We start from the raw sequence: 22,561 nt of genomic DNA, 5'->3' as shown, positions 1-22,561 counted from the left end.
TATCTTTTCAAATTGTTTTCAAATCATATCTTTTAAAAATTGTTTTCAAATCATATCTTCTCAATCATAACTTTTCAATCATATTTTTTTTTTTATCACATCTTTTTCAAAATAAGTTTTCAATCAAATCTTTTTGATTTCTAACTTCAAATCTTTTTCAAAAATTCACTTGATTTCTTTTCCACTTTCAATTTTCGAAAATTATCAATCAATTTTTAAATGTTTTTGACATCTCTTTAATTAATTTTCGAAAATCCTCTTCCCTCCTCCCACATCCTTCTATTTATGGAGTACCACTCCTTCTTAATGCACAATTCGAACCTTATCTAATTAAAGTTCGAATTCTTCTTCTCCTTCTTTCCTCTATTTTTTCTTTTCCTCTGACACCTAAAGGAATCTCTATACTGTGACATAGAGGATTCCATATTTTCCTGTTCTCTTCTCTTTCTTATGAGCAGGAGCAGAGACAAAGGCATTCTTGTTGAAGCTGACCCTGAACCTGAAAGGACCCTGAAGCGAAAACTAAGAGAAGCCAAGGCACAACTCTCTTTAGAGGACCTGACCGAATTCTTCAAGGAAGAAGAACACATGGCAGCCGAAAACAACAACAATGCCAACAATGCAAGGAAGGTGCTGGGTGACTTCACTGCACCTACTCCTGATTTTTATGGGAGAAGCATCTCTATCCCTGCCATTGGAGCAAACAACTTTGAGCTTAAGCCTCAATTAGTTTCTCTAATGCAACAGAATTGCAAGTTCCATGGACTTCCAATGGAAGATCCTCATCAGTTTTTAGCTGAGTTCTTGCAAATCTGTGACACAGTCAAGACTAATGGGGTTGACCCTGAGGTCTATAGACTGATGCTATTCCCTTTTGCTATAAGAGACAGAGCTAGAATATGGTTGGATTCTCAACCTAAAGAAAGCCTGGACTCTTGGGAAAAGCTAGTCAATGCCTTCTTGGCAAAGTTCTTTCCACCTCAAAGATGGAGTAAGCTTAGAGTGGAAGTCCAACCTTCAGACAGAAGGATGGAGAATCCCTCTATGAAGCTTGGGAAAGATACAAACAATTAATCAGAAGATGTCCCTCAGACATGCTTTCTGAATGGAGCATCATAGGTATTTTCTATGATGGTCTCTCTGAACTATCCAATGTCTTTGGATAGCTCTGCTGGAGGATCTCTTCATTTGAAGAAGACGCCTACAGAGGCTCAAGAGCTAATTGAAATGGTTGCAAATAACCAATTCATGTACACTTCTGAAAGGAATCCTGTGAACAATGGGGCTAGTCAGAAGAAAGGAGTTCTTGAGATTGACACTCTGAATGCCATACTGGCTCAGAACAAGATATTGACTCAACAAGTCAATTTGATTTCTCAAAGTCTGTCTGGAATGCAAAATGCACCTGGCAGTATTAAGGAAGCTTCATCTGAGGAAGAAGCTTATGATCCTGAGAATCCTTCAATGGAAGAGGTGAATTACCTAGGAGAACCCTATGGAAACACCTATAATTCTTCATGGAGAAATCACCCAAATTTCTCATGGAAGAATCAAGAGAGACCTCAACAAGGTTTCAATAACAATAATGGTGGAAGAAACAGGCTTGGCAATAACAAGCCTTTTCCATCATCTTCTCAGCAACAGACAGAGAGTTCTAAGCAGAATACCTCTGACTTAGCAACAATGGTCTCTGATCTAATAAAGACCACTCAAAGTTTCATGAATGAAACAAGGTCCTCCTTAGGAATTTGGAAGGACAAGTGGGTCAGCTGAGTAAGAAAGTTACTGAACTCCCTCCTAGTACTCTCCCAAGTAATACAGAAGAAAATCCAAAGGGAGAGTGCAAAGCCATCACCATGGCCGAATCCTTGGAGGAAGGAGAGGTAGTGAACGCCACTGAGGAAGACCTCAATGGGCGTGCACTAGCCTCCACTGAGTTCCCCAATGAGGAACCATGGAAATCTGAGGCTCAAAATGAGACCATAGAGATTCCATTGGACTTACTTCTGCCTTTCATGAGCTCTGATGAGTAGTCTTCCTCTGAAGAGGATGAATATGTCACTGAAGAGCAAGTTGCTAAATATCTTGGAGCAATCATGAAGCTAAATGACAAGTTATTTGGAAATGAGACTTGGGAAGATGAACCCCCCTTGCTCACCAAAGAACTGGATGACTTGTCTAGGCAGAAACTGCCTCAAAAGAGGCAGGATCCTGGGAAGTTTTCTATACCTTGTACCATAGGCACCATGACCTTCAAGAAGGCCTTGTGTGACTTAGGGTCAAGTGTAAACCTCATGCCCCTCTCTGTAATGGAGAAATTAGGGATCTTTGAGGTGCAAGCTGCAAAAATCTCACTAGAGATGGCAGACAACTCAAGAAAACAAGCTCATGGACTTGTAGAGAATGTTTTGGTTAAGATTGAAGACCATTACATCCCTACTGATTTCATAGTCTTAGAGACTGGGAGGTGCATGGATGAATCCGTCATCCTTGGCAGACCCTTCCTAGCCACAGCAAAGGCTGTGATTGATGTTGATAGAGGAGAGTTGATCATTCAAGTGAATGAAGAATCCTTGGTGTTTAAGGCCCAAGGACACCCTTCTATCATCATGGAGAGGAAGCATGAAGAGCTTCTCTCAAAACAGAGCCAAGCAGAGCCCCCACAGTCAAACTCTAAGTTTGGTGTTAGGAGGCCACAACCAAACTCTAAGTTTGGTGTTGAACCCCCACATTCAAACTCTAAGTTTGGTGTTGGGAGGTTCCAACACGGTTCTGAGCATTTCTGAGGCTCCATGAGAGCCATCTGTCAAGCTACTGACATTAAAGAAGCGCTTGTTGGGAGGCAACCCAATGTTTTATAGTTGACTATTTTCTTTTGTTATTTTATCTTTTTTGTAGGTTGATGATCATAAGAAGTCACAAAAACAATGAAAAAAGCAAAAACAGAATGAAAAACAGGAAGAAAAACAGCACACCCTGGAGGAAGAAGCTGCTGGCGTTTAAACGCCAGTAAGCCTAGCAGTTGGGCGTTTAACGCCCAGTCTGGCACCATTCTGGGCGTTTAACGCCAGAAAGGGGCACCAGACTGGCGTTAAACGCCAGAAAAGGGCTAGAACCTGGCGTTAAACGCCAGGAATGGGCACCAGTCCGGCGTTTAACGCCAGAAATGGCTCAAAACGTGGATTTTGATGCTATTTGGTGCAGGGATGGACACCACAGGATTCACCAATCACCTCAACACCTCTTCCCCAAAAACCCTTCACCTATCAAATCCCATCTTTCTCTTCACCACTCCCATCCATCCTTCATAAAACCCCACCAACCTCACCCTTCAAATTCAAACCACTTTCCCTCCCAAACCCACCCATACATGGCCGAACTCCTTCTCCCCTCTCTCCTATAAATACCCTTCTTCACTTCTTCATTTTCACACAACCTAAACACCACTTCTCCCCCTCTTTGGCCGAACACACCACCATCTCCCTCTTCCTCATTTCTTCTTCTTCTACTCTCTTCTTTCTTCTTTTGCTCGAGGACGAGCAAACATTTTAAGTTTGGTGTGGTAAAAGCGTTGCTTTTTCGTTTTTCCATAACCATTTATGGCATCCAAGGCCGGAGAAACCTCTAAAAAGAGGAAAGGGAAGGCAAAAGCTTCCACCTCCGAGTCATGGGAGATGGATAGATTCCTCTCAAGGGTGCATCAAGACCACTTCTATGAAGTTGTGGCCTTGAAGAAGGTGATCCCCGAGGTCCCCTTTTCACTCAAAAAGGGTGAATATCCGGAGATCCGCCATGAGATCCGAAGAAGAGGTTGGGAAGTGCTTACCAACCCCATTCAACAAGTCGGAATCTTGATGGTTCAAGAGTTCTATGCCAATGCATGGATCACCAAGAACCATGATCAAAGTGTGAACCCGGATCCAAAGAATTATCTTACTATGGTTCGGGGGAAATACTTGGATTTTAGTCCGGAGAGTGTGAGGGTGGCGTTCAACTTGCCTATGATGCAAGGAGATGAGCATCCTTACACAAGAAGGGTCAACTTTGATCAAAGGTTGGACCAAGTCCTCACAGTTATATGTGAAGAGGGCGCACAATGGAAGCAAGATTCAAGAGGCAAGCCGGTTCAATTAAGAAGGCATGACCTCAAGCCCGTGGCTAGAGGATGGTTAGAGTTCATACAACGCTCAATCATTCCCACTAGCAACCGGTTCGAAGTTACCATAGACCGGGCTATCATGATCCATAGCATCATGATTGGAGAAGAAGTGGAAGTTCATGAGGTTATAGCCCAAGAACTCTATAAGGTGGCGGACAAGTCTTCCACCTTGGCAAGGTTAGCCTTTCCTCACCTCATTTGTCACCTCTGTTATTCAGTTGGAGTTGACATAGAAGGAGACACCCCCATGAGGATAAGCCCATTACCAGAAAAGGATGGAGACACAAGAGACCCCTCTCATCAAGAGATCCCTGAGATACCTCAAGGGATGCACTTTCCTCCACAAAACTATTGGGAGCAAATAAACACCTCCCTAGGAGAATTGAGTTCCAACATGGGACACTAAGGTGGAGCATCAAGAACACTCCATTCTCCTCCATGAAATTAGAGAAGATCAAAGAATCATGAGAGAGGAGCAACAAAGACAAGGAAGAGACATTGAGGAGCTCAAGCACTCCATAGGATCTTCAAGAGGAAGAAAGAGCCGCCATCACTAAGGTGGACCCGTCTTAATTTCCTTGTTCTTTACTCTTCTGTTTTTCGAATTTTAGTGCTTATGTTTGTCCATGTTTGTGTCTTATGATCATTAGTGTCTTTAGTGTCTATGCCTTAAAGTTATGAATGTCCTATGAATCCATCACCTTTCTTGAATAAAAACGTGCTTAATTGAAAAGGAAAGAATTGCATGAATTTTGAATTTTATAACAGTTTAATTATTTTGATGTGGTGGCAATACTTTTGTTCTCTGAATGTATGCTTAAACAGTGCATATGTCTTTTGAATTTGTGGTTCATGAATGTTGGCTCTTGAAAGAATGATGAAAAAGGAGACATGTTACTGAGGATCTGAAAAATAAAAAAAAAATGATTCTTGAAGCAAGAAAAAGCAGTGAATACAAAAAAAAAGAAGAAAAAAGAAAGCAAACGGAAAAAAAAAAGAAAAAAAAAACGAAAAAAAAAATAAAAAAAAAAGAAAGAAAAAAAAGAAAAGGAACAAAGTTGTGATCCAAGGCAAATAAGAGTGTGCTTAAGAACCCTGGACACCTCTAATTGGGGACTTTAGCAAAGCTGAGTCATAATCTGAAAAGGTTCACCCAATTATGTGTCTGTGGCATGTATGTATCCGGTGGTAATACTGGAAGACAGAGTGCTTTGGGCCACGGCCAAGACTCAATAAGTAGCTGTGTTCAAGAATCATCATACTTAACTAGGAGAATCAATAACACTATCTGGATTCTGAGTTCCTAAAGAAGCCAATCATTCTGAGTTGCAAAGGATAGAGTGAGATGCCAAAACTATTCAGAGGCAAAAAGCTAAAAGCCCCGCTCATCTAATTAATACTGATCTTCATAGATGTTTTTGAATTCATTGCATATTCTCTTCTTTTTATCTTATTTGATTCTCAGTTGCTTGAGGACAAGCAACAATTTAAGTTTGGTGTTGTGATGAGCGGATAATTTGTACGCTTTTTGGCATTGTTTTTAGTATGTTTTTGGTAGTTTTAGTTGAGTTTTATTATATTTTATTAGTTTTTAGTTAAAATTTACTTTTCTGGACTTTACTATGAGTTTGTGTGTTTTTCTGTGATTTCAGGTATTTTCTGGCTGAAATTGAGGGACCTGAGCAAAAATCTGATTCAGAGACCAAAAAGGACTGCAGATGCTGTTGGATTCTGACCTCCCTGCACTCGAAGTGGATTTTCTGGAGCTACAGAAGCCCAATTGGCGCGCTCTCAACGGCGTTGGAAAGTAGACATCCTGGGCTTTCCAGCAATATATAATAGTCCATACTTTGCCCAAGATTTGATGGCCCAAAACCGGCGCTCAAAGTCACCTACAGAAATTCCAGCGTTAAACGCCGGAACTGGCATAAATTTGGAGTTAAACGCCCAAACTGGCATGAGAGCTGGCGTTTAACTCCAAAAGGTCTCTACACGAAATTCCTTCATTGCTCAGCCCAAGCACACACCAAGTGGGCCCGGAAGTGGATTTTTATGTCATTTACTCATTTCTGTACACCTTAGGCTACTAGTTTTCTATAAGTAGGACCTTTTTCTATTGTATTAGGACGCAGACTTTGGTAGCTATCTTCGTTTTATGCTATCTTAGATCAATTGGGAGGCTGGCCATTCGGCCATGCCTAGACCTTGTTCTTATGTATTTTCAACGGTGGAGTTTCTACACACCATAGATTAAGGTGTGGAGCTCTGCTGTACCTCGAGTATTAATGCAATTACTATTGTTCTTCTATTCAATTCCGCTTGTTCTTTGTCCAAGATATCACTTGTTCTTCAACATGATGAAGGTGATGATTGACGCCCATCACCATTCTCACTCATGAACAAAGTGACTGACAACCACTCTTGTTCTACACGCATCTGAGGCTTAGTGAATATCTCTTGGATTCTTTAATCAGAGTCTTCGTGGTATAGGCAAGAACTGATGGCGGCATTCAAGAGAATCCGGAAGGTCTAACCTTGTCTGTGGTATTCTGAGTAGGATTCAATGATTGAATGACTGTGACGTGCTTCAAACTTGTAACCTGCTGGGCGTTAGTGACAGACGCAAAAGAGGGATTCTATTCCAGTAGGGGAGGGAACCAAACCGGTGATTGGCCGTACTGTGACAGAGTACGTGAGCATTAGCTTTCACTGCGAGGATGGGAGGTAGCTGCTGACAACAGTGAAACCCTACACGAGCTTGCCATGGAAAGGAGTAAGAAGGATTGGATGAAGGCAGTAGGAAAGCAGAGAGACGGAAGGGAAGGCATCTTCATGCGCTTATCTGAAGTTCCTACCAATGAATTACATAAGTATCACTATCTTTACCTTTTATGTTATTTTCGTTTATCACCATCATACATTTGAGTTTGCTTGACTAAGATTTACAAGATGACCATAGCTTGCTTCAATAGCAACAATCTCCGTGGGATCGACCCTTACTCACGTAAGGTATTACTTGGACGACCCAGTGCACTTGCTGGTTAGTTGTGCGAAGTTGTGTAATGCCATGGGATTGAACTACCAAGTTTTTGGAGTTCATGACCAGGGATTATGAGAATTGTGAAAAGTATTGTTCACAATTTCGCGCACCAAGTTTTTGGCGCCGTTGCCGGGGATTGTTCAAGTCTTGAGCAAGCTTTTGGTAACAATGCCTGAGATTGTTCAGTTTGGACAACTGACGGTTCATCTTGTTGCTTAGATTAGGTATTTTTTTTTTCGAAATTCTTGAAGATGAATTCTAGAGTTTTATGATGATTTGTTGAAATCTGGCTGGCTGAGAAGCCATGTCTAATCTGATTGGACCGAGGTTTCAACTTATCATCACAAGAGCTTGTTGATTTTCATCAATCTTGCTTTTGGAGCAGTGATCTGCTAAGGCTTGGCTGACCTTTGGTCATGTCTAGTGTTTTGGACCGAAGCTTTCTTTGAAGGCTTGGCTGGCTGTGAAGCCATGTCTAATTCCTGGACCGGAGTCTTAGACTAGCATTGCACTGATTCCTGGAATTCTCATTAAGAATTTTGATATCTTTTCTCACTTAATTTTCGAAAAACACAAAAAAATTACAAAATCATAAAAACCAAAAATATTTGATGTTTCTTGCTTAAGTCTAGTGTCTCATCTTAAGTTTGGTGTCAATTGCATGCATTCATTCATGTGTCTTAAGGATCTTCAAGTAATTCTTGATGATTTCTTACTCTGATCTTTGAATTCTTGTGGTTTGAGTGTTTATGTGTCTCATATAGTATCAGTAGTATACAAACTGCTAAGTTTGGTGTCTTGCATGCATTGTTATTTGATTCTTGTTGCATTTTGATTATTAAAAAAAAAATCCAAAAATATTTTTAATTTGTGTCTTTTCAAGTCAATAATACAAAGGATTGAAGATTCAGAACATGCTGCAGAGGAATTATACAGAAAAAGCTGAGTATTCAAAAATGCCCAGTAAAGAAGGCAGACTGGCGTTTAAACGCCAGCCAGGGTACCTGGTTGGGCGTTTAACGCCCAATGAGGTAGCATTTTGGGCGTTAAACGCCAGAATGTATACCATTCTGGGCGTTTAACGCCAGGATGGTGCTAGGGGGAAGATTTTGTTTTCAAAATCAATTTTTTTTTTAAGTTTTCAAAGTTTTTCAAAATCAAATCTTTTTCAAATCATATCTTTTCAATCAAAGGCTTTCAAAATCAATTTCTTTCCTTTTTCAAAGATACTTACTAACAATTAATGATTTGATTGAACATTTTTTGCCTTTTCTGTTGAGGAAGGTTTTATGTTTGAATCATATCCTCTCTTGTTAGGCAAGTCACTAATTTTCAAAATCATATCTTTTCAAATTGTTTTCAAATCATATCTTTTAAAAATTGTTTTCAAATCATATCTTCTCAATCATAACTTTTCAATCATATTTTTTTTTTTATCACATCTTTTTCAAAATAAGTTTTCAATCAAATCTTTTTGATTTCTAACTTCAAATCTTTTTCAAAAATTCACTTGATTTCTTTTCCACTTTCAATTTTCGAAAATTATCAATCAATTTTTAAATGTTTTTGACATCTCTTTAATTAATTTTCGAAAATCCTCTTCCCTCCTCCCACATCCTTCTATTTATGGAGTACCACTCCTTCTTAATGCACAATTCGAACCTTATCTAATTAAAGTTCGAATTCTTCTTCTCCTTCTTTCCTCTATTTTTTCTTTTCCTCTGACACCTAAAGGAATCTCTATACTGTGACATAGAGGATTCCATATTTTCCTGTTCTCTTCTCTTTCTTATGAGCAGGAGCAGAGACAAAGGCATTCTTGTTGAAGCTGACCCTGAACCTGAAAGGACCCTGAAGCGAAAACTAAGAGAAGCCAAGGCACAACTCTCTTTAGAGGACCTGACCGAATTCTTCAAGGAAGAAGAACACATGGCAGCCGAAAACAACAACAATGCCAACAATGCAAGGAAGGTGCTGGGTGACTTCACTGCACCTACTCCTGATTTTTATGGGAGAAGCATCTCTATCCCTGCCATTGGAGCAAACAACTTTGAGCTTAAGCCTCAATTAGTTTCTCTAATGCAACAGAATTGCAAGTTCCATGGACTTCCAATGGAAGATCCTCATCAGTTTTTAGCTGAGTTCTTGCAAATCTGTGACACAGTCAAGACTAATGGGGTTGACCCTGAGGTCTATAGACTGATGCTATTCCCTTTTGCTGTAAGAGACAGAGCTAGAATATGGTTGGATTCTCAACCTAAAGAAAGCCTGGACTCTTGGGAAAAGCTAGTCAATGCCTTCTTGGCAAAGTTCTTTCCACCTCAAAGATGGAGTAAGCTTAGAGTGGAAGTCCAAACCTTCAGACAGAAGGATGGAGAATCCCTCTATGAAGCTTGGGAAAGATACAAACAATTAATCAGAAGATGTCCCTCAGACATGCTTTCTGAATGGAGCATCATAGGTATTTTCTATGATGGTCTCTCTGAACTATCCAAGATGTCTTTGGATAGCTCTGCTGGAGGATCTCTTCATTTGAAGAAGACGCCTACAGAGGCTCAAGAGCTAATTGAAATGGTTGCAAATAACCAATTCATGTACACTTCTGAAAGGAATCCTGTGAACAATGGGGCTAGTCAGAAGAAAGGAGTTCTTGAGATTGACACTCTGAATGCCATACTGGCTCAGAACAAGATATTGACTCAACAAGTCAATTTGATTTCTCAAAGTCTGTCTGGAATGCAAAATGCACCTGGCAGTATTAAGGAAGCTTCATCTGAGGAAGAAGCTTATGATCCTGAGAATCCTTCAATGGAAGAGGTGAATTACCTAGGAGAACCCTATGGAAACACCTATAATTCTTCATGGAGAAATCACCCAAATTTCTCATGGAAGAATCAAGAGAGACCTCAACAAGGTTTCAATAACAATAATGGTGGAAGAAACAGGCTTGGCAATAACAAGCCTTTTCCATCATCTTCTCAGCAACAGACAGAGAGTTCTAAGCAGAATACCTCTGACTTAGCAACAATGGTCTCTGATCTAATAAAGACCACTCAAAGTTTCATGAATGAAACAAGGTCCTCCATTAGGAATTTGGAAGGACAAGTGGGTCAGCTGAGTAAGAAAGTTACTGAACTCCCTCCTAGTACTCTCCCAAGTAATACAGAAGAAAATCCAAAGGGAGAGTGCAAAGCCATCACCATGGCCGAATCCTTGGAGGAAGGAGAGGTAGTGAACGCCACTGAGGAAGACCTCAATGGGCGTGCACTGGCCTCCACTGAGTTCCCCAATGAGGAACCATGGGAATCTGAGGCTCAAAATGAGACCATAGAGATTCCATTGGACTTACTTTTGCCTTTCATGAGCTCTGATGAGTATTCTTCCTCTGAAGAGGATGAATATGTCACTGAAGAGCAAGTTGCTAAATATCTTGGAGCAATCATGAAGCTAAATGACAAGTTATTTGGAAATGAGACTTGGGAAGATGAACCCCCCTTGCTCACCAAAGAACTGGATGACTTGTCTAGGCAGAAACTGCCTCAAAAGAGGCAGGATCCTGGGAAGTTTTCTATACCTTGTACCATAGGCACCATGACCTTCAAGAAGGCCTTGTGTGACTTAGGGTCAAGTGTAAACCTCATGCCCCTCTCTGTAATGGAGAAATTAGGGATCTTTGAGGTGCAAGCTGCAAAAATCTCACTAGAGATGGCAGACAACTCAAGAAAACAAGCTCATGGACTTGTAGAGAATGTTTTGGTTAAGATTGAAGACCATTACATCCCTACTGATTTCATAGTCCTAGAGACTGGGAGGTGCATGGATGAATCCGTCATCCTTGGCAGACCCTTCCTAGCCACGGCAAAGGCTGTGATTGATGTTGATAGAGGAGAGTTGATCATTCAAGTGAATGAAGAATCCTTGGTGTTTAAGGCCCAAGGACACCCTTCTATCATCATGGAGAGGAAGCATGAAGAGCTTCTCTCAAAACAGAGCCAAGCAGAGCCCCCACAGTCAAACTCTAAGTTTGGTGTTGGGAGGCCACAACCAAACTCTAAGTTTGGTGTTGAACCCCCACATTCAAACTCTAAGTTTGGTGTTGGGAGGTTCCAACACGGTTCTGAGCATTTCTGAGGCTCCATGAGAGCCATCTGTCAAGCTACTGACATTAAAGAAGCGCTTGTTGGGAGGCAACCCAATGTTTTATAGTTAACTATTTTCTTTTGTTATTTTATCTTTTTTGTAGGTTGATGATCATAAGAAGTCACAAAAACAATGAAAAAAGCAAAAACAGAATGAAAACAGGAAGAAAAACAGCACACCCTGGAGGAAGAAGCTGCTGGCGTTTAAACGCCAGTAAGCCTAGCAGTTGGGCGTTTAACGCCCAGTCTGGCACCATTCTGGGCGTTTAACGCCAGAAAGGGGCACCAGACTGGCGTTAAACGCCAGAAAAGGGCTAGAACCTGGCGTTAAACGCCAGGAATGGGCACCAGTCCGGCGTTTAACGCCAGAAATGGCTCAAAACGTGGATTTTGATGCTATTTGGTGCAGGGATGACTTTTTCTTGACACCACAGGATCTGTGGACCCCACAGGACCCCACCACCACTCTCTCTCTTCTTCCCACATTCACCAATCACCTCAACACCTCTTCCCCAAAAACCCTTCACCTATCAAATCCCATCTTTCTCTTCACCACTCCCATCCATCCTTCATAAAACCCCACCAACCTCACCCTTCAAATTCAAACCACTTTCCCTCCCAAACCCACCCATACATGGCCGAACTCCTTCTCCCCTCTCTCCTATAAATACCCTTCTTCACTTCTTCATTTTCACACAACCTAAACACCACTTCTCCCCCTCTTTGGCCGAACACACCACCATCTCCCTCTTCCTCATTTCTTCTTCTTCTACTCTCTTCTTTCTTCTTTTGCTCGAGGACGAGCAAACATTTTAAGTTTGGTGTGGTAAAAGCGTTGCTTTTTCATTTTTCCATAACCATTTATGGCATCCAAGGCCGGAGAAACCTCTAAAAAGAGGAAAGGGAAGGCAAAAGCTTCCACCTCCGAGTCATGGGAGATGGATAGATTCCTCTCAAGGGTGCATCAAGACCACTTCTATGAAGTTGTGGCCTTGAAGAAGGTGATCCCCGAGGTCCCCTTTTCACTCAAAAAGGGTGAATATCCGGAGATCCGCCATGAGATCCGAAGAAGAGGTTGGGAAGTGCTTACCAACCCCATTCAACAAGTCGGAATCTTGATGGTTCAAGAGTTCTATGCCAATGCATGGATCACCAAGAACCATGATCAAAGTGTGAACCCGGATCCAAAGAATTATCTTACTATGGTTCGGGGGAAATACTTGGATTTTAGTCTGGAGAGTGTGAGGGTGGCGTTCAACTTGCCTATGATGCAAGGAGATGAGCATCCTTACACAAGAAGGGTCAACTTTGATCAAAGGTTGGACCAAGTCCTCACAGTTATATGTGAAGAGGGCGCACAATGGAAGCAAGATTCAAGAGGCAAGCCGGTTCAATTAAGAAGGCATGACCTCAAGCCCGTGGCTAGAGGATGGTTAGAGTTCATACAACGCTCAATCATTCCCACTAGCAACCGGTCCGAAGTTACCATAGACCGGGCTATCATGATCCATAGCATCATGATTGGAGAAGAAGTGGAAGTTCATGAGGTTATAGCCCAAGAACTCTATAAGGTGGCGGACAAGTCTTCCACCTTGGCAAGGTTAGCCTTTCCTCACCTCATTTGTCACCTCTGTTATTCAGTTGGAGTTGACATAGAAGGAGACACCCCCATTGATGAGGATAAGCCCATTACCAAGAAAATGATGGAGCACACAAGAGACCCCTCTCATCAAGAGATCCCTGAGATACCTCAAGGGATGCACTTTCCTCCACAAAACTATTGGGAGCAAATAAACACCTCCCTAGGAGAATTGAGTTCCAACATGGGACAACTAAAGGTGGAGCATCAAGAACACTCCATTCTCCTCCATGAAATTAGAGAAGATCAAAGAATCATGAGAGAGGAGCAACAAAGACAAGGAAGAGACATTGAGGAGCTCAAGCACTCCATAGGATCTTCAAGAGGAAGAAAGAGCCGCCATCACTAAGGTGGACCCGTTCTTTAATTTCCTTGTTCTTTACTCTTCTGTTTTTCGAATTTTAGTGCTTATGTTTGTCCATGTTTGTGTCTTATGATCATTAGTGTCTTTAGTGTCTATGCCTTAAAGTTATGAATGTCCTATGAATCCATCACCTTTCTTGAATAAAAACGTGCTTAATTGAAAAGGAAAGAATTGCATGAATTTTGAATTTTATAACAGTTTAATTATTTTGATGTGGTGGCAATACTTTTGTTCTCTGAATGTATGCTTAAACAGTGCATATGTCTTTTGAATTTGTGGTTCATGAATGTTGGCTCTTGAAAGAATGATGAAAAAGGAGACATGTTACTGAGGATCTGAAAAATAAAAAAAAAATGATTCTTGAAGCAAGAAAAAGCAGTGAATACAAAAAAAAAAGAAGAAAAAAGAAAGCAAACGGAAAAAAAAAAGAAAAAAAAAGAAAAAAAAAATAAAAAAAAAGAAAGAAAAAAAAAAGAAAAGGAACAAAGTTGTGATCCAAGGCAAATAAGAGTGTGCTTAAGAACCCTGGACACCTCTAATTGGGGACTTTAGCAAAGCTGAGTCATAATCTGAAAAGGTTCACCCAATTATGTGTCTGTGGCATGTATGTATCCGGTGGTAATACTGGAAGACAGAGTGCTTTGGGCCACGGCCAAGACTCAATAAGTAGCTGTGTTCAAGAATCATCATACTTAACTAGGAGAATCAATAACACTATCTGGATTCTGAGTTCCTAAAGAAGCCAATCATTCTGAGTTGCAAAGGATAGAGTGAGATGCCAAAACTATTCAGAGGCAAAAAGCTAAAAGCCCCGCTCATCTAATTAATACTGATCTTCATAGATGTTTTTGGAATTCATTGCATATTCTCTTCTTTTTATCTTATTTGATTCTCAGTTGCTTGAGGACAAGCAACAATTTAAGTTTGGTGTTGTGATGAGCGGATAATTTGTACGCTTTTTGGCATTGTTTTTAGTATGTTTTTGGTAGTTTTAGTTGAGTTTTTATTATATTTTTATTAGTTTTTAGTTAAAATTCACTTTTCTGGACTTTACTATGAGTTTGTGTGTTTTTCTGTGATTTCAGGTATTTTCTGGCTGAAATTGAGGGACCTGAGCAAAAATCTGATTCAGAGACCAAAAAGGACTGCAGATGCTGTTGGATTCTGACCTCCCTGCACTCGAAGTGGATTTTCTGGAGCTACAGAAGCCCAATTGGCGCGCTCTCAACGGCGTTGGAAAGTAGACATCCTGGGCTTTCCAGCAATATATAATAGTCCATACTTTGCCCAAGATTTGATGGCCCAAACCGGCGCTCAAAGTCACCTACAGAAATTCCAGCGTTAAACGCCGGAACTGGCATAAAATTTGGAGTTAAACGCCCAAACTGGCATGAGAGCTGGCGTTTAACTCCAGAAAAGGTCTCTACACGAAATTCCTTCATTGCTCAGCCCAAGCACACACCAAGTGGGCCCGGAAGTGGATTTTTATGTCATTTACTCATTTCTGTACACCTTAGGCTACTAGTTTTCTATAAGTAGGACCTTTTTCTATTGTATTAGGACGCAGACTTTGGTAGCTATCTTCGTTTTATGCTATCTTAGATCAATTGGGAGGCTGGCCATTCGGCCATGCCTAGACCTTGTTCTTATGTATTTTCAACGGTGGAGTTTCTACACACCATAGATTAAGGTGTGGAGCTCTGCTGTACCTCGAGTATTAATGCAATTACTATTGTTCTTCTATTCAATTCCGCTTGTTCTTTGTCCAAGATATCACTTGTTCTTCAACATGATGAAGGTGATGATTGACGCCCATCACCATTCTCACTCATGAACAAAGTGACTGACAACCACTCTTGTTCTACACGCATCTGAGGCTTAGTGAATATCTCTTGGATTCTTTAATCAGAGTCTTCGTGGTATAGGCAAGAACTGATGGCGGCATTCAAGAGAATCCGGAAGGTCTAACCTTGTCTATGGTATTCTGAGTAGGATTCAATGATTGAATGACTGTGACGTGCTTCAAACTTGTAACCTGTTGGGCGTTAGTGACAGACGCAAAAGAGGGATTCTATTCCAGTAGGGGAGGGAACCAAACCGGTGATTGGCCGTACTGTGACAGAGTACGTGAGCATTAGCTTTCACTGCGAGGATGGGAGGTAGCTGCTGACAACAGTGAAACCCTACACGAGCTTGCCATGGAAAGGAGTAAGAAGGATTGGATGAAGGCAGTAGGAAAGCAGAGAGACGGAAGGGAAGGCATCTTCATGCGCTTATCTGAAGTTCCTACCAATGAATTACATAAGTATCACTATCTTTACCTTTTATGTTATTTTCGTTTATCACCATCATACATTTGAGTTTGCTTGACTAAGATTTACAAGATGACCATAGCTTGCTTCAATAGCAACAATCTCCGTGGGATCGACCCTTACTCACGTAAGGTATTACTTGGACGACCCAGTGCACTTGCTGGTTAGTTGTGTGAAGTTGTGTAATGCCATGGGATTGAACTACCAAGTTTTTGGAGTTCATGACCAGGGATTATGAGAGTTGTGAAAAGTATTGTTCACAATTTCGCGCACCAGTGCCCTCGCACGTCCCCCCTTCATCCTTCTTCTCTTACAACTTCATCCTCCTTCTCTTACAACCTGTTCGGTGGTCGGTTGCCGGACAGGTCGGGTGGTTATTGGAGGGGGTGAGAACGCCTCAATCGCGGTCGTATTGGGTTTGGATTCGCCGTGTAGCCGAGCTCTCGTTGTGAAAGGAAAGAGGGGGTGCCACCTGCAAAGACACTCCGACGCTCTAGTCAGCTAGTGTGCAGGCAGGGAAAATGATAGGTGGAAAAAGTGACGTACCTTGGGGGAAGGGCAGGTCCTTCCCCATTTATACCGTGTCAGAGGTGGGCCCTGCAAGGATAGGCCCACCTTCCTCGAAGCTTCCTTACAGCTGCTGTGGAGAGCTGTCAAAGACGCGTGTCCGGGTCGCGTGGTGGATTGTATTTGCCCGACCGCTCGGGTCGGGTCATCAATGGGTCGGGTTGACCCGCGAGTGGCCTGGGCCAGGCCGTAACAGTACCCCCACGCGCCAGTGGTAGTCGTGGGAGCTATCAATGGCGTGTCGTCTCGCGTTTCGTTTATTCTCGTCAGGTCGGCCACCCGTGGGAGGGACATGCCCCTAATGTGCGTGTCTCTTGGTTGCATATGCAACCATTTCGTTGCCTCGTTCCTTGCACCGAGCATTGAATGCTCATAATGGGGTGAAAAAACCCTGTTCGCAAAGACTATTTTGCCCCCAGGTTTTTCGCGCTTCTTGTGAGGTAGTTTTTAAACAGTCAGTTTTATGCTTCTGCATTTCTGCATACTCCCATTTCTTCCATCTTCATGCTACTCTCTCCCCAAAATTTCAGAACGTTGTTGTAGTGCCCTCGCACGTCCCCCTTCATCCTTCTTCTCTTACAACTTCATCCTCCTTCTCTTACAACCAATTCAGGTAATTCTTGAATCTTTTCCTTTTATGTTTCGTTCTTGCATGCTTGTTGCTTGTATTTGCTTGATTTTTGTTGTTATGTAGCCTTTCGATGCTGGTTAGATGTGTTGGGGGGGTACCATTCCAGGGTAGGTTTTTCTTGAACCTTTTATGTTTTAATTGTTTAGCCTTAGTTGGGGAGTAGTGGGGGTAGCGTCTGTATTCGGCCTGAGCACCCGACCTCTTAGACTGACTGGATGGTCCCCCCATGTAGGTATGGCTCGCACGTCTTCCCGGGCTTCCCCTTCTCCCGCGGCGTATGACCCCTACGCCTGGGTCATTTCCGATGTAAAGGACTCTCCCAACCAAATGGGCGAGGAGGAGCTCACCGAGTTCCGTCAAGCCGAGTACCTATGCGGAGGGACCGACGAGGAGGCTAATTATGACGTCTTCGTCCCGGCTCCTCAGGAGCGCTTGTACGAGCTCAACTTCAATGCTCCCCCGGTTCCCGATTGGATATGGTTCTATAAGTCTATGTTCACCCAGGTTGGGGTCTGTATTCCGTTTTTCGCCTTCCAAATGGCGCTTCTAAGTCGGGTTTCCGTGGCGCCGTCGCAGTTGCATCCGAACAGCTGGGCTTCAATCCACTGTTTCGAGATGGTTTGTGAATATCTCGAGCTGCCGGTGTCTGTAGATGTCTTTCTTTTCTTTTTCAATCTCACAAACCCTTCGAAGGAGGGGAAACATAAGAAGGGGTTCATGTCCTTCCGGTCTGCCCAAGGTCGGAGGATTTTTGGTTTGTTTGAGGACTCCTATCACAGATTTAAGGATAAATATTTCAAGGTCCGCCCTGTCAAAGGTCGTCATCCCTTTTGGTTGTCGTTGGAGGGGTACGCCTTATCCCGACCTATTGGTGCTTCGGGGCAGGGTCCAATGCCTTCGTTAAAGTATCCTATAAGGGCATGTCTGCGGTGGATAGAAAGATTGCCGATGTGTTGATGGCAGTCTTTGGGAGGAATCATGTGAATCCTCACCTCCTCATGGGCGATCGGGAGGCCGGTCGTAATTATATTTGTGAGAAGCCTTTGCTTGTTGTGTCTCTTAGCTTCTTGCTTTTCTTAACAACTTGTTGCGACTAACCGACTTCTCTTTCTTTTTACAGTGGGGATGTCTGCCGAGATAACGGGTCTCCCTAACTTGTTCCAAACCTTCCTTTGCGCGAGCGACGATGAGGGAGGTAATGAAAAATCTACTGCTCCTCTGGAGGACAAGGCCAATTCCGAGCAAGGTGCCACGGTCGAGAAGACCGGCACCTCGGCCCAGGATGCCTTGGTTCATGGCGACACGGCGATTCACGCTTCCCCGATCCGCGAAGTGGTCGGTACTCGGGTGGAGGAGGTTCCAAGCTTGAAGAGGAAGAGGAAGATGTCCAGCAGTCCTGAGGGGGTTCTTACTGTAATGGAGAAGAATTTTGATGCCGGGAGCTTTATCGATTCTCAGCTGATTCCCGGTACTGAGGAGCGTTTTCTTGAGTCGTCCCTTGCCGGGCAAGCGAGGTAGATGTACCGTACTCTCTTGCGCGGCGCAGTGATAGCTCGAAAAGCCGAGTTTGAACTGTCCGGGATGGAATCCCTTCGCAGGAGGTTGGAATCAGCTGGGAAGGCTAATAATGAGCTTAAGGGTGAAGTTGAGACTCTCCGCGAGCAGCTGACCCAATCAAAAGAGAAGCTCGACGCTGCCGAGAAGAAAGCCACTACTGCCGAGAAGAAGTTGGAAGAGTCGGCCGCCACGGTTTCACGACTTGTCGAGCGCGAAATGGCTTTAGAGAGTCAGGTCGGCGCGGCACAAAAACGGGTGGCCGAGATCGAGAAGGAGAAGCAAACTGTGGAGGCTGAACTGGCAACGTTGAAAACAAAGTATAAAGACATCGTCAAGCAAGGGAAGGGTGCGATCCTGGCGACCGAGGAGGCCCTTAAAGCTCAGGTCAAAATTGTTGCTCCCGATTTCGACACGTCGGCGATTGGCGTCTTCAAGGTCATCAAAGACGGCAAGATTGTTGACGTTCCCAAGAAGTGAATCCTCTGTGTAAAACTTTCTGGTTTAGCCGTTTTGTTTTGGCTTTTGTGAACAATTGACTTTTTAGTCGTTTGCCCGCTTTAACGTAGTTAATACTTTCTTATTCGCCTGGTTGTGTTATCGTTTCTATTAACCGTTATTAGTTTATAGATGTCGTTTAAATTAACGGGTCGTGGCCTTTTAGTGTAGTCATTTGCTATTGCGGCAGTTGATGGGCTCCCGGGGTGATCAGTCCCGGGGCCGCGCATCGTTGTCGAGTTGTGATGGAACGGGTTGTCTAGAAAACAAAACAAAACAAAAGAGAGAAAATTTGCACAAGTATATTTTATTCGGTAATTGCATAAAGGGCCCATAGGTCATAACGAAAAGTTCAAATCCGCGAATTAACTACTTAGCTTGATTGGTCGGCGTGTCGCCTCTTGCGCTAGGAATATAATCTTCTCAAGTTGTTCGCGTTCCATGTTCTCGGGACTTCCTTACCATCGAGCCTTTCTAACTTGATAGCGCCTTTACCCATCACTTTTTTGATTCTATAGGGGCCTTCCCAGTTTGCCGCCAGCTTGCCTGCTCCAGGGGTCGGTGGGCCGATGTCGTTACGCCTTAGGACGAGATCGTTCGGCTCGAATTCCCTTTTGAGCACTTTGGTGTTATAGCGTAGGGCCATTCTTTGTTTTAGCGCTGTCTCCGTCAAATGGGCCATTTCTCTGGCTTCATCTATTAGGTCCTTCTCCACGGCTTCCTCCACTCCTTTCAAAAGTAGCCGGGGGCTCGGTTCCCCAATTTTCACAGGTATTACCGCGTCTAATCCGTATGTTAGTCGGAAAAGAGTCTCCTTGGTGGAGGACTGTTCAGTTGTTCGGTAAGACCAGAGCACTGAGGCTAGCTCGTCGGCCCAAGCACCCTTTTTATTATCCAATCGCTTCTTGAGCCCTAGCAGGATAATCTTGTTCGCGGACTCCACCTGTCCGTTTGTTTGGGGGTGCTCTACCGAGGAGAACTTCTGTCTTATGCCCAGGCCGGTGAGGAATTCCGTGAACTTCTTGTCGGTAAACTGTGTGCCGTTGTCCGAGATGACGACTTCTGGAATCCCGAATCGCGTTATCACCTGCCTCCACATGAATTTCCTGCAATTGGATGAGGATATGCTGGCCAGCGGCTCGGCCTCTATCCATTTGGTGTAGTAGTCAATGGCGACTATGAGGTACTTGACTTGCCCGGGACCGACTGGGAAGGGCCCCAAGAGATCGACTCCCCATTGCGAGAATGGTCGGGAGGACGTTAACAGGCTTAACTCGGAGGCCGGCGCCCTGTGGAAATTGGCGTTCTCTTGACACTTGACACATTTTTTGACGAACTCCTTGGAGTCTGCCATCATTGACGGCCAATAGTATCCGGCTCGAATTAATTTTCTTGCTAGGGCTTTGCCTCCTATGTGGTGTCCGCAGTAGCCTTCATGGACTTCCCTGAGGACGTAGTCCGTTTGGTCGAGGTGTAAGCACTTCAGTAGGGGCTGGTTGAACCCTTTCTTGAATAGCTGTCCTTGAATGACTGCGTATTTGGCTGCTTCCCTTCTCAATTTCACGGCGTCCTTTTCATCGTCAGGGAGTTTACCATTTTCTAGGAAGCTGGTGATGGGGTCTAGCCATGAAGAGCCCAGCCTTGACAAATGCAAGGTGACCGCCGGCTCCCTCGTCATACCTTGGATGAGAGACCGGTTGCCTTCTCCCGGTTTAGTGCTGGCCAATTTTGATAGGAGGTCTACCCGTGTGTTCCTTTCTCTTGGCACGTGGTGGACCGTGACCTCCTCAAATTTTTGGCTTAAGTTCTTGACTTTTTCCAAGTACTTTTGTAATAACGAGTCTTTGGCTTGATAGCTCCCGTTTACCTGGGAGGTGACGACCTGGGAATCGCTGCATATTTCCAGCCTTGTTGCTCCGACTTCCGCTGCTAGGGTTAAGCCCCCTATAAGGACTTCGTATTCTGCCTGGTTGTTCGAAATGGGGAATTCAAACCTGATCGACTGCTCGTATACGACTCCAACCGGGCTTTCCAGGATGATCCCGGCGCCCCCAGACGTCTGGTTGGAGGCTCCGTCCACGTGGAGCTTCCACCGTGTGCTCGTTTCTTCGGTTGGATCCCCCGTTACTTCTACTAGAAAATCTGCCATCGCCTGCACCTTGATGGCTTGCCGGGGTTCGTATCGTATGTCGTATTGGGAAAGTTCAATAGACCAAGTCATTATCCTTCCCGCCAAGTCGGGTTTTTGAAGTAGTTGCCGGATTCTCTGGTCCGTTCTTACGACAACCTGGTGACCTTGGAAGTATTGCTTTAACCTCCGTGAGGAGGTCAAGAGTGCTAGAGCTAGCTTTTCCAGTTTGCTGTACCTTAATTCTGCCCTTTGCAGGGCTCTGCTTACGAAATAGACTGGTTGTTGAGCCCTCCCTTCTTCTCGCACCAGAACTGCGGCCAGGGCTTCTCCTGTTATGGCGAGGTACAGGTATAATGGCTCCCCGTCCTTTGGCTTCCCGAGAACCGGGGGTGCCGCCAGGATTTCCTTGAAGTGCCGAAAGGTTCCTCGCATGCGGGTGTCCACTCGAATGCTATCCCTTTCTTCATGAGGTTAAAGAACGGTAGGGCCTTTGTTGCCGATGCTCTGAGAAATCGGGATAATGAGGTCAGCCGCCCTGCCAACCTTTGGACGTCCTTGATACTACCTGGGCTCTTCATTTGGAGTATCGCTTGGCATTTCTCCGGGTTGGCTTCTACCCCTCTCTGAGTTATCATGAATCCTAGGAACTTTCCAGCTTCCATGGCGAAGGCACATTTGAGGGGATTCAGCCTCATGCCGTGTTGTTGGAGAGACGCGAATACATTTGCCAGATCATTCAGGAGGTCGTCGGGTCGCGTTGTTTTCGCGAGGATGTCGTCCACATAGACTTCAACTGTCTTGCCTATGAGGTCGTGGAATATCCTGTTCATCAGCCTTTGGTATGTTGCCCCTGCATTTTTTAGGCCGAATGGCATCACCTTATAGCAGAAGGTTCCCCCCGGCGTTATGAACGCCGTCTTGTCTTCGTCTGGATGGTGCATCGGTATCTGGTTGTAACCGAAGTAGGCGTCCATGAAGCTTAGATAGCGGTAGCCCGCCGCAGCATCGACGAGTGCGTCTATGTTAGGGTAGGGGAAACAATCCTTAGGGCATGCTTTGTTAAGGTCAGAGTAGTCTACGCACATTCTCCATTTGCCGTTTTGCTTTTTCACTAGAACTACATTCGAGAGCCACGTCGAGTAGTCTACTTCTCGTATAAAACCTGCTTCTAGGAGGCTGGCCGTCTGCCTGGCCACCTCCTCCGTCCTCTATGTCGACATCTTTCTCCTTCGTTGGGCTACCAGGCGTGCTTCCGACTTGACAGCCAGATGGTGTGACATAATTTTTGGGTCTATGCCCGGCATGCCGGCCGGTGTCTAGGCGAACAAATCCCTATTGGCCCTTATCATTTCGACCAAGGGCTCCTTCAACTCATGCAGGAGGTTCTTGTTGATGAACGTGAATTTTTCCTCTGTGTCGCCGATCATGAATTTTTCCAGGTCCCCTTCTGGTTTCGGTCTGGGTTTGTCGTCTACTCTGGCGTCCAGGTCGGCTAGGAACACGCCGGACGCCTCTTTGGATTTCTTC

General features: G+C 44.0%; 1 protein-coding gene and 2 non-coding genes across 3 annotated transcripts; all 3 read right to left on the bottom strand.

The window, feature by feature from the left end:
- Positions 1-993: 993 nt before the first annotated feature.
- LOC130964571 (small nucleolar RNA R71) lies at positions 994-1,100 on the bottom strand. Its single transcript, XR_009080659.1, has one exon. It is a non-coding gene; the product is annotated as a small nucleolar RNA R71 (small nucleolar RNA).
- An 8,433-nt stretch (positions 1,101-9,533) lies between these two features.
- LOC130964458 (small nucleolar RNA R71) lies at positions 9,534-9,641 on the bottom strand. Its single transcript, XR_009080552.1, has one exon. It is a non-coding gene; the product is annotated as a small nucleolar RNA R71 (small nucleolar RNA).
- Positions 9,642-18,974: 9,333 nt separating this feature from the next.
- LOC130963143 (uncharacterized) lies at positions 18,975-21,466 on the bottom strand. Its single transcript, XM_057889291.1, has 3 exons — positions 20,111-21,466; positions 19,366-19,990; positions 18,975-19,162 (listed from the first exon to the last, which is right to left on the bottom strand). Exons 1-3 carry the CDS (start codon positions 21,464-21,466, stop codon positions 18,975-18,977), a joined length of 2,169 nt encoding a protein of 722 aa, XP_057745274.1.
- Between the last annotated feature and the right edge of the window lie 1,095 nt (positions 21,467-22,561).

The sequence above is a fragment of the Arachis stenosperma genome, chromosome 2 (genome assembly GCF_014773155.1).
Source record: "Arachis stenosperma cultivar V10309 chromosome 2, arast.V10309.gnm1.PFL2, whole genome shotgun sequence".
Classification (NCBI taxonomy): Eukaryota; Viridiplantae; Streptophyta; class Magnoliopsida; order Fabales; family Fabaceae; genus Arachis; species Arachis stenosperma.
Note: the sequence above shows the minus strand (reverse complement) of the source record. Positions and strands in the feature narration are given on the sequence as shown.

Bases quoted from the DNA above. Each gene is read 5' to 3' on its own strand.
- LOC130963143 (XM_057889291.1), bottom strand. From the start codon at position 21,466: ATGCGAGGAACCTTTCGGCACTTCAAGGAAATCCTGGCGGCACCCCCG. The intron at 19,991-20,110 runs GTCGGTCCCGGG...ATGTGGAGGCAG, and splicing joins ATCTCTTGGGGCCCTTCCCA to GTGATAACGCGATTCGGGAT. The intron at 19,163-19,365 runs GTAAGGAAGTCC...TTTGTTTTCTAG, and splicing joins CAAGTTAGAAAGGCTCGATG to ACAACCCGTTCCATCACAAC.